Source organism: Poromitra crassiceps (genome assembly GCF_964638095.1).
Source record: "Poromitra crassiceps genome assembly, chromosome: 9".
Classification (NCBI taxonomy): Eukaryota; Metazoa; Chordata; class Actinopteri; order Beryciformes; family Melamphaidae; genus Poromitra; species Poromitra crassiceps.
In genome coordinates, this window is record NC_139630.1 from 39,629,678 (window position 1) to 39,641,908 (window position 12,231).

At 43.5% G+C, this 12,231-nt stretch overlaps 1 protein-coding gene across 1 annotated transcript in view; it reads left to right on the forward strand.

The window, feature by feature from the left end:
• Positions 1 to 208: 208 nt before the first annotated feature.
• The window catches only part of sptlc2b (serine palmitoyltransferase, long chain base subunit 2b), a 29,854-nt gene continuing 17,831 nt past the window's right edge, over positions 209 to 12,231 (forward strand). The window contains exons 1-4 of the mRNA XM_083642491.1: positions 209 to 377; positions 8,233 to 8,427; positions 9,741 to 9,895; positions 11,150 to 11,298. Of these exons, the coding sequence (XP_083498617.1) occupies positions 234 to 377; positions 8,233 to 8,427; positions 9,741 to 9,895; positions 11,150 to 11,298 (643 nt within the window). The 5' untranslated portion in view covers positions 209 to 233. The remainder of the gene's footprint in view (positions 378 to 8,232; positions 8,428 to 9,740; positions 9,896 to 11,149; positions 11,299 to 12,231) is intronic.

Consider the following 12,231-nt stretch of genomic DNA (forward strand, 5'->3'; position numbering starts at 1 on the left):
TTGCAGACCAATTAATAATTGATTGGAGTGATTGTTTTTCTTGTGCATAGACGATCTTTGCACTGCACCATTGGCCAATGAAAGCAGGCAGGGGGCGTGGATTTCCGCCAAGCTGCTCTTGTGGGCGTCCGTCTCGGTCTCCACCCTCAGCTCATACTACATGACTTCACGATTAGCTACACAAGTTGGGCCACCTCAAGTCGTGAATTTTCCGGGTGCAGTTGGCCGACAGAATGACAGAAAGCTCCGCGAACAAGCTGCTAAACGGAGACGCCTGTCACCGCACCTCAAATGGCAAGAAATCCAGTAAAAATGGCTTGGTGAAGAACCACTGCCTGTTTCAACAGACACACAAGTATCGTCGCCCGAGGGAGAAGGTGAGGCCCAACCGACAACTGAAACAAGCAATGCTGTGTTTACTATTGTATAGTAACGCATTTTCCATTTGACAAATAATTTCAGTTGAAATATTTATCAACAATGCGCAGTCGTTTTCCACTGCGGATATACCTCCTTGTTTTGAGTATTTGTTTTGTTTACACAAGCAGAAAAGTGAGAACTGCGCCTAAAATAATGAAGGCAGCCCAATTATGTTTTCACATGGAAAACTGGGTTGTAACGGTTGTAACGGTAATTAGTCGACATTACATGCGTTGTTACATCACAGCATTGTACTAATGCTACATAATCCTAGCTAGCTGTCTAGCATTAGCTACATGATTTTATTTATGATTATGTTATAGTTACACCTGGCTTTGAAAAGTAATTTCTATTTTTAAGACACGATTTTAATCTAAACATTAATTCTAAACAACCCATTTCGTGATGACAGATTTCAATATGATGTAACGTTAGGCATAATATAAGACTGTGTAAGTAACAATTGTGCTTTACAGCTCAGGATTATAAATTGAATGCTAACATTATTGTGAATCCATTCTCTTTTTGTCTTTCATTTGCTTTTTCCCCTTTTAAAACTACTTAACTGCACAATGGTGCATGCTACCTGATCAGGGGGGGATTGTAGTGGTGAGGTCCTTGTAACCTTACACCTTGTTGTGTGCGTGTGTGTGTGTGTGTGTGTGTGTGTGTGTGTGTGTGTGTGTGTGTGTGGATGGATGGGCTGGTCTCTGTTTACACTGGCTTGGAGTTGGAGAATACCAGCAGGGCCTCGTTGTGTGTAGTGTTACCAGAGGAGCTGGCTCTCTGTCTCCTGGGAGAGGAGAGGAGAGGAGAGGAGAGGAGAGGAGAGGAGAGCAGGCCTCCCTCCACTTGACACTAGGCCGGGGGAGAGGAATGTCTTCAGGCTATGATGGGCGTGGTTCCTCCTATAGGCTGGAATGGAAAGTGGGTGGTGTGTGTGTGTGTGTGTGTGTGTGTGTGTGTGTGTGTGTGTGTGGGTATAACACCCACGCCTTTGAAGTTTCTTTCCCCCTCAGGTTTGGGTTCAGTGAAATCCTACATAGACAAACAAGAAGATTTGAATTGAGTCTGCTTGTACTTGAGCCTGTCAAATTCCAGAGCGCCACAATACTGCTGATTTCAACATACAGTGGTTTCAGACAATTAGGTTCAGGTGCCATGACCGTCAGAGCAGTTAGCGTGTGCCAGTTAGCTCCATGCGCATGCATGTATTCTCTCCGTTACCTGCTAGAAGAGAAGGCAGAGATTTCCCCGTCTAATGCACTGATACTAGTATCCGACCGGCGGCCGACCATTTTCACACATTGAAGGGTGTTAGATCTCTAACATCTAAAATATTCTTCTGACCTTAAACTATTCATCTGTATGTAATTCAGTAATAATAGACCAACCAGATAGGTGTGTTGTGGTAAGCCAGGGATGGGCAACTTTGATGATAGAGAGTGCCACACAAAAATGTCCTCGCTACCAGAGGGCCAGTGACCATGCACTTCCACCAGTAGCCTACTATAACACCATCACTCCCAATTATGGCTACTAATTTGATGAAAAGGACTGGTAATCAAAGTTTATTATACCAACATTTATATTTTTCATATTCAAATTTAGTAATTCTTCCATTCAGATGACACCAGGAACTTTGCTCTAGCTTTAAAACAGCCAGCTACAGCAATTTGATGGGGTACATCACCCAAATATGTCATATTAATCAGATTACTAATGTTGCATTGCATGTGCAATGTGCATCCTGGATATAGTTTGTTACAATAGCGTTAGCTCAATTGCTAACGTTAAACAGTATGTGGATGGACAACATAACGCCATTAGCGCCATATTCTTGGATGTACAGTAAAAGGGGTGGTCTGTTAACCTAACCAAAAATGTCCGCCTTGTAATTTTTATCTATTTATTAGTTTTTGTAAATTGACCCAGGGGTCACACTGAATGATGCGGCCCACCCCTGTGTTAAGCGATACGTAATGGTTGAGGTAAGACTGAAAGAGGAAGCTGTGGTGTGGAAACAGTCACTCACAGCAACAGCCCCACGGGTGCATCCACCAGCACCACCCGCAGAACTTCTCATTTCTTTTGGCTACCTTTCAAACCGCAGCCTTAAAGTTAAAGTCGTGTTGTGACTTTCTTGTATTAAGTAGGGCTGTGCAATAATATATATCGATACGGCAATATTTCGTGATATTTCCTCCCCGCAATACTGTAACAATTTGTCAGGAAAATACCATATATATCTGATATATATACTGTATATATATATATATATATATGTGAGGAAGCTTGTGGGCTTGCCTCGTGAAGTGTGCTGGATCGTAGATGAGGGCTCACGGGCCGTGGTCGATCAGAACCACAGAGATGTCGGTCCTCGGACGCGGTTGAAGGAATACCACTCGTGACCTGGCTGGTTGTAAGGCAGTCGATCACCAGGGCCTGGCTGGTTGTAAGACAGCCAGGGTTCAGCTCGGGTTCGGATTTTGTCGTGGTGAGGGTAGACATTATGAAGTAGAATAGAGAGGGATAAAGAAGGAAGTAAGAATACCGGATACAGCGTCACAGAGCACCTTGTATATATATGTTATGTCTGACATCGCCGATGACCTCACAGGTGAACTCTATGCTATGACATCATCGGTGACCCCGTAAAGTCCCGTCTGCCATCACAGTCAGCCTAGACCGCCTGACGTCACCGATGACCTCACAGGTGAACTCTGACGTCATCATTGATGATGTCATCATCATTACGTCGTTGGCGCGCCGGCTCGTGGGCATCGACTGCCCCAAGAACAGGCCTGGCGGTGGGCCATTATGGACCCTTTTCTACAATATATATATTATATATATATGTTATATATATATATATATATATATATGATATATCGCCATATCCATCTTTTTGCACAGCCGTGTGTTATTTTTTCCCCTGATATTCCCTCACTTTCTCCCCAATTGTACTTGGCCGATTTTCCCCCCTGCTGCCCCGGTCGCTGCTCCACCCTCTGCCGATCTGGGGAGAGCCGTAGACTAGCACCATGCTTCCTCTGACGCATGCGCAGTTACCAGCCGCTTCTTTTCACCTGACTGCGGGGAGCTTCACCAGCAGGACGTAGCATGTGGGAGGAGCACGCTATTCCCACCAGTTCCCTTCCGTCCCGAACAGGCGCCCCGACCGACCAGAGGAGGCACTAGTGCAGCGACCAGGACACATACCCTTAAATCCAGCTTCCCACCCGCAGACACAGCCAATCGTGCCTGTATGGACACCCAACCAAGCCGGAGGTAACACGGGGGCGCAAACCTGTGACTCTCGTGTTGGTAGGCAGGGAATCTACCAGCCGTGTGTTCAGTGATACAATAAGAATACTTTTTATTTCAGTGCGTTCAGTAAAACACTCAACAGTAGTTTTTTGACTCAATTTGTCCACTAAGTCATCAATATAAAGTGATGTACATATTATTACACTACCTGGGTGGTACACAGCGAGTTGTATTTTCAGCTCTATTTTTAAATTTTCATTAAATTACGTAGAGTATTGCAATATATCACAATATGTATTGTATCGCAATGTATCGTGAATCGTGATACAATCAAATCGTGACCCATGTATCGTGATACGTATCGTATTGTGAGGTCCTTGCCATACAGCCCTAGTATTGATTGAGTTAGGCTTGCCTATAGGGGCGGGAGTATATACTTAATTGGCACATTCAGTCCTCAACTCTCCACCGTGAGAGCTGATGTGTGGTGAGCGTTCTGGTGCAAACTGGCTGCCGTGCATCACCCAGGTGGGTGCTACACATCGCTGGTGGATGAGTTGAGTTGAGTCCCCCTCCCTCCCCTGATATGTGAAGTGCTTTGAGGGTCTTGAAAGGCGCTATATAAATCCAATCAATTATGATTTATTATTAAAACGGTTGGAAGCAAAGGTGAGTAACCCACGCGTTTCCTGGCACCAGGCGGGATGTTTATGAGCAGGAAGATGGGTGACTAAGAAGACGGGACTAACAGTTCTTCTCAGCCAAGATGATAATGTCAATAATAAATGGATCCGTACAGATAAGCTGCGCCTGGAATATGCAATTAGTGGGAAGAGAAGATGACTCGGTTATTGCTTTTATCAGTGTTGAAACATGTACCACATGCAAACTTTTATTTCTGTGGGTTGAATGGAATATGATCATCTATCAGCTACAGAGAGGACGTTTTTGAAAGAGCCTAATGATCTGACACAGGCGTACATCTTTTTACTTTGTGCTGATCTACAGTTATAAAAAGGTGAGCAAATATGACGTAGGTGGAAGGTTATTTAGTTGCACCGGTTGACCTCGGGATGTAACGGTTTCTCCGACTGGTGTGCTTGGAAATGAATGTGTTTTTTTATGCTCAATAAGAGGGCGCTAGGTCTAAGTTTGGGACAGTTCACAAACAAGACTGTATGGACTCAGACTAGGGAGTGTATTCTCAAGGATCTTTAGAGAGAGGAGGACCTGTTCGACCGGCTTTGAACACACACACACATACACACACACACACTCTCTCTCTCTCTCTCTCTCTCTCTCTCTCTCTCACACGCACACACACACACAACACACACACACACGCTGCAGTGTTGTCCTCCTTTTCCTCCACAGAGGTATTTCTTGGAGAGAGGCATGACCGGTCACATGGTGTGGTTAACCGGTCACATGGTGTGGTTAACCGGTCACATGGTGTGGTTAACCGGTCACATGGTGTGGTTGACGGGTCACATGTGTGTGGTTGCTAAGCTGCAGGGCAGAGCTTGTAATGAGTGACGGCCCTCATTTGTTTAGTGTTTGTTTTTGTACACATCCAATCCACACAGTCCAGCTGGCGACGATGCCCCAAACACAGTGTCGGAAATTAAAAGAATATATTTTGGGGGCAACTGTCTAAAAACTGTGGGGATTTACAAAAATTTGGGGGCACTTTATAAAGTAGTAATTGGTGCATAAAGTTGTTAAAGCGTAGTGTGAACAACAGTGCGGTTTGTGTGAGTGTGTTCTTCATTGCTGTCGTCTGGCAACCAGCTTGCAGGTGCCGAGTGTGTGTTAGACGTGGAAATTAAATGAGTTGAATGAAAATAAAATTATAAATATTGGGGGCAATTTTTAGGGGCAATCTGAGATTTCTTGGGGACATTTTTGCCCTTGCCCCTGGCTACATTCCTACACTGCCCAAATATATGTTTTCAGTTGCTTTTATTTGGTTGAATACATGAGGTGAGGTCTGAATGTGAGACCAACTTTATATGGTCCCCAGCCCATCTGCTTGTTTCATGCCCTCTGGATGTTTGGTTAGTAGGGGTGGGAATCACAGAGTAACTCACGATATGATACGATCGTGATACTTGGCCCTCGATAACGATATTAGCGGGATTCTGCGATAATTGATATATTGGAAGAAATGTCATCTACGAATACATCACAATATCTGTGTAACTGAAGAGGGGGAAAATACCCCTAAAAAGCCAAAAAGCAGGTATTATGTGTTTATTAGCAGAATTGACATGACCCCTAACCAAGGGTGTAACAATACGCATATTCATAATTGAACCCTATTGTATCGTACTAACCGTTTAGGCACGAGGCTTTAGGTTTTGATACGCATTGCAAACCGAACGGATCTTTCACTGCCGAACATTGCAAGTCTTCGACAAGGATATCATGGTCAACTAAAACTTGAGATGACATTTTTTAACTGGACTCAAAATAATAAAATAAAGTTCAATAAATTCAATAAATATAAATAAAATAAATACAAATGTATATATATATATATATTTTTAAGTTATGACATTTCTTTTGCATTTGTACTTTTTTGCTGTACCGAAAACATACAGAACAAGGAATTTTGTGAACCATTACACCCCTACCGTTGGTTGGAGCAGGCTAAATGTGCTCATTGTGTCTAGCTTTCGAACCGTCTTGCCAATATAAACACCTGTTTTAGCCTCTTTCACACAGCACACGCATGCTACACAGCACACGCATGCTACACAGCACACGCATGCTACACAGATGCAGTGTGCTTTTGCTTCCTGTGTTTGAGCTCTGGCAGAAGCAGAGCTCTCTTGTTTCTTTACAGAGAGAGAGAGAGACAGAGGGTTTTTGCTCTGCTCTGCCTTCGCTCTCATTCAAGTGGCAGATTTAATGAGTAAACAGATTTAAAGGGGGAGATAAGCCATTACGTTTTAAGAAGCCAAAGCCTCTTGTGTTGCTGTTGGCTATGGTTCAAGGCTCAGGGGCACTGTCGTCTTAAGACCTCGCTGCAGTGTGACCAGAGCTTTTGTTCTTACAGTTTTCTCACTAGCCACTTTCAGACATCAACTCTGGACTTGCGTTGGGGGGGGGGGGGGGGGTGTATGACGTAGTGTGCTGCAGGAATCGCAGTGTTTATGCGCGACAGACTTTTTGATTAAATTTGTCAATGCATTGATATATTTCAGAAAGCAATTCTCCACTCCATGAAAAACCGTCGTCGAGGCATTATTCTGGCAATAGGGTTGGAAAATGTGTGCTTGCGATGTGCCAAATAGTGAGCCGTTTGCAGCGCTTGGCACTTGAGGAAATCGACTTCTGGCCGTGAGTTTGCTCGTTTAATTAATTGATATGCACAAACGATTCATTAATATTCACGAATGATTGATTAATATGCACAGACGTTAATAGTGGACACTTATCACCCAATACACCTAATGCAGCACTATCGTCTTCTTGTTGCATTGTCACGATTCAAGCAGGCAGACGAGGAGGAAAATAAACCACTCAGCTTTTACTTGTTTACTCACCAATTTGGCAGTTTCTCTTCCAAGTAATCATCCAGCCACGTAACTTTGCATTCATGAAATGAAATAGCATGGGGGGCATTAATGGTTTCGTAAAAGTGCCATTTAACAATATAACAGAAGTAATCCCAACATCATCAACACGTCTACTCGCTCGCTCTGGACATACTGCTGCAGTATTCAAACAGGAGCCAGTCTGCCTGCGTGCGACACGGACATAGTAGAAGGGGCTTGGCTGGTTAAGATGTGTTAGCGCGGCCGCGCGCCCACAACGGACAATTGTGTTCATACGTACAGCCCATCCGAGTGACGTGTGTGGATATCTTCAGGAGTTCACTGCATGTCAATTCAGGCTAGGCCCAGTTTTGATTGAAAAGAGAATTCTTCTGATTTCCTTTCAGTTCTTCTTTCTTTTTTATTCTTTGACATTATTGCACATAAATATGTGTCTTAAGCCTAGATGTATCTGTAAAAGAGTGGGTATTTTGTAGGGGTGGGTCAAAATATTGAAATATCGATATATCGTGATGCTTCCCCGTTCCCCCCTGCGATACATTATCGATACACTGGCACCTTCACACGTGGAGTCGTGGACAAGTGTCAGTCAGTGTGTGTTATAAAGAGGCACTATGCAGTCTGCACTTTGTTGTACATTGTTTCATGTCACTTTTATGAATAAATAAATACATAATTACTGCTTTTTGCCTTTTTAGGGGTATTTCTGTCCTCTTCAGTTACACAAAATATCGTGATGTATCGCAGATGAAATCTCTTGCAATGTATCGATTATCGCAGAATCCCTGTATCATGATACCATCGTTTTCGAAAGCCAAGTATCGCGATGGTATCGTGAGTTACACTGTGATTCCCACCTCTAGTATTTTGGTTATACTCTGATAAAGGCTGTCAAACTGCAGTGCAGTGGGCTAAACTAAACATTATTCTGACATTATTCACTCTAAAATTGTTTTCTTCTTCTCTGTCTTTCGGCCAGAGCCAAAATGTCCCGCGTAACTCCAGCCTGTACAAGAAGCCCTTTTTGGAATCGTTTGAGGAGACGCCTCTCCTGGTGGCCGTGCTCACTTACATGGGCTACGGCATCCTCACCGTCTTCGGCTACCTCCGAGACTTCCTGCGCCACTGGAGCATCGAGAAGTGCCACGTGGCCCGGGAGAGAGAGGAGCAGAAGGTAGGCCTTAAGTTGAATACTGTGGCCCATTCAAAGCTTATTTCAAAGCCAAGACTTTTGAGTCATTGGAATGAGACAAATCATTTCAAGGGCTTCATTTCAAACTCTAGAACTCTCGAATGGAAGCATTTCAGTCCCATTCGTTGTATAGCCTGTATCTATGACTTTTAAATAAGTTCTCTCTTCAAAATCATTTATTAGGTTTAATATTATTCCATAACTGGCTTTACTTACAGCAGTAGCAAAAAAAAAAAAAAAATCTTCCTTTTTTTATATGTTGGCTATCTGATCCTCGAATGAAATTGTAGAAGTAACAGCCTGCCACATACAATATAGCTTGTCTTCCACGCGTGCTCTCAGTCCCTTTTGACTTGGTTCAACACAGTATCATTGACCGTGGCCCTTGTAGTAAGATGGGCTTATCTGAAGCTGCACACAAAACGAGCAATGCACTTTTAACACAGAAATGCGGAAAGGTGACTTTGGTCAAGACAAAGTCCACACAGCTGATGGGTGTTGATAGTGCTACTGTTCTCTGTGATACTGTACTACCGCAGAACAAATATAGGCCTAGTTTCCTTTGGCATATACTCAAAACTCTCATATCAGACCAAACGTGACTATGAGGATATGGCAGGCCAGTCCAACCTGTTTCAGTTTCCCCTCTACTGTACAAAACATGTTGTACTGGCCAGTGTTTCACAACTGTTGTTCTCCTATTGGCGGTTGTAATGGTCTCCCTGTTGAGTGTTGTGTCTGTGCATCCAACTCTCCTGCTTGCCATTAAAGCAGGCGGGGTCTTGAAAAGTATTAAAAGTTGCTAAATCAATTGAGGGAAAATGAAGGCCCTTTAAAAAGTCTTAAAAAGTCTTAATCGCCATTTGAGATGTATACAATTTTGTAGCTATTCTGCTGATTGTGTTAAATGAGCATAATGATATTGTCTCATATCAATCACAGACCCCTGAATTGAATCGATAATTGTATCATGGCAGATTTTGTGATATCAGTAAATATCGTATCGACTGTCCAAAGAATCTATATATCGTATCTTGATTAAACTTGGGATTTACACCCCTATCGCTGATGTGACGAAAGTGGCGCTGAGGTCTTAAATAAAAAATATATTGAAAAAGTCTTAAAAAATAAAAAGCTCTTAAAAGGTATAGGATTTCACTTGAGGATTCCTGCAGATAGACCCTGTGAAGCTTTTCCTCTTAACCTGACCTGCCTGCCAAAGGAAATGAAAAGAAACTATCATCTCTGTCCATCTCTTCTCGCAGCCTTATACACGTTGTTCCTCTCTGTCGCAGGATTTCGTCCCCCTGTATCAGGACTTTGAGAACTTTTACACCAGGAACCTGTATATGAGGATCCGGGACAACTGGAACCGGCCCATTTGTAGTGTTCCTGGTGCCAAGATGGACCTGGTAGACAGAGTCTCCCATGACTATAACTGGACCTTCCAGTGAGTTGCTGCCGTGTGTGTGTGTGTGTGTGTGTGTGTGTGTGTGTGTGTGTGTGTGTGTGTGTGTGTGTGTGTGTGTGTGTGTGTGTGTGTGTGTGTGTGTGTGTGTGTGTGTGTGTGTGTGTGTGTGTGTGTGTGTGTGTGTGTGTGTGTGTGTGTGTCTGTCTGTCTGTCTGTCTGTGTGTCTGTCTGTGTGTCTGTCTGTCTGTCTGTCTGTCTGTCTGTCTGTCTGTCTGTCTGTCTGTCTGTCTGTCTGTCTGTCTGTCTGTCTGTCTGTCTGTGTGCGCGTGTGTGCGTTCTGTCTATCTGTCTGTGCATGCCTCTATGCATGAGTATTCATGTCAAGGTGTTGTCCATGTAGTCGATTACTACACTTCTCCTCACACCTATGGGGGGAATGTGAGAGTGAGTTTGTACAGTATATCTCGCTGTCTCCAATCTCTATGTTAGCGGCAAGTGTTTTTGCACTTAAGGTCATCGACCTGTTTCCGATGATAAGGTGCGACAAAAAGCACGATTCAGTAGAAACCAGTAGTATCTGTCACATGACATTGTGGTGAAACAGACACTGCGCACCAATCAGAAGCAGTATGAATGCAATCCAGACGAAGCGAAAAGTGTCTAAAACATTTTGATGGATGTATTTAAGGCCACAAACATACAGTAAATATAGATACATTGTTTTCATTGACTGTTGGCAAGTCATTTGACAGCACCTTGTTAAGAGTGCTAAAGAATGGGGATAATTCATGGGTAACAAATGGGAAATAACTGAAGTCTGTGCAGAGAATATTGGACCAGCTGCTATACAGGAGCAATAATGCTTTGATGAATAACATAGTTGAGTGCTTGTCTCCCTATAGGCATATACTGCTCAGTGCCCACCGTTGAATACATTTGAGCAGTTCATTATCTGCTCTGACCTTTTCCATGTACATAAACTAGATTGGCTGCACTGATAACTGGATGTTGTCTCATATTTTGCTTGCTGGTGCGTATAATGTGTACTTTTGTTTTTTCTTCTTCTTCTGTGCTGGCCTATGCAAACTGAATTCCCCTGGGACAATAAAGTATTGTATAGTGTGAGTGTCGTACGTGCAGCGTGATACATGATGTGGCAGACTAGTATAAGGATCAACATTGAATCGGAAACTGTTGCCGGGGGCAACCTTGACTGGTATGCATGTTGATGAAGGTTATTACTTCTGTTCAACTTGAGTCCGGGTTCCACCTCTTTCTTTCTATCTCTCTCAGGCACACAGGCAAAGTAGTGAAGGATGTCATCAATATGGGCTCGTACAACTACCTGGGCTTTGCTGAGAACACGGGCGCTTGTGCCGATGCTGCTATTGAGGCCACACACAAGTATGGAGTCGGAGTGGGCAGCACCCGCTCTGAGATGGGTAAGGGTCAGAAAAAGCTCTCTTAAAGGGGTAGTTCGGGTTTTTATTAAGAAGCCCCTGATTTTGTCATCTTTCATTGGAAAACTGAGCTTTCAGTTCATGATAACAACAGACTTCTTTAAAAACTTGTTAATTTAAAGGCCATGCCCTCTCTTGTTTGTGGTACATTCAGGAGTACAAAAGCCACCTTAAGTTAAGATTTTCCTTAGTCTGATTTAACGTGTGCGTAAAATAAAAACACACACAAAACACCCTTAAATCTTCTGCTTAAGGTTTAACATTTTAAGGAAAACGTAAGCGCAAGATTTAAGGGTGTTTTGTGCAACCAATTTTATTTTATGGACACCTTAACTCGGACTCTGAGGAAAATCTTAACTTAAGGTGCTTTGTGCAACCGGCCCCTGGTCTTTGCGGTGTGTCCCGCACCGTTGGCTCTAGTTGGCCTCGTCTGCGGCTTTTCCGGCGGTCGGCCCGTCTATGAGAGAAATCACTCTGATTGGCTGGTGCCCAGAGAAATCACTCTGATTGGCTGGTGGTCCGCTTAAGCAAAACGGTGCATGAGAGGTGAGGGCACGCACAAAACCTTCTTCTTATTTTTCAACTTCATCTCATCTGAGCATTCCAATACACAAATATCTTCACAGTGACTTCCCTTGAGCGTGTCGCTGTATGATATCATCTATTTAGTGCGCTTTCTCCTTATTTTTCTGCCTCCCCTCCGCCTCTTCCTTTCTTCTTCCAGAAACAAAAGACCAAGGGCCGACAACGCCAGTGGCATTTGCAACTTTTTGTCAGACAGATTCTTTTTATTATGATTATTATTATTAGTAGTAGTAGTAGTAGTAGTAGTAGTAGTAGTAGTTTTTCTGATTTCCCCCCTCATTTTCTCCCCAATTGTACTTGGCCAATTTCCCCCCTGGTGCCCCGGTCGCT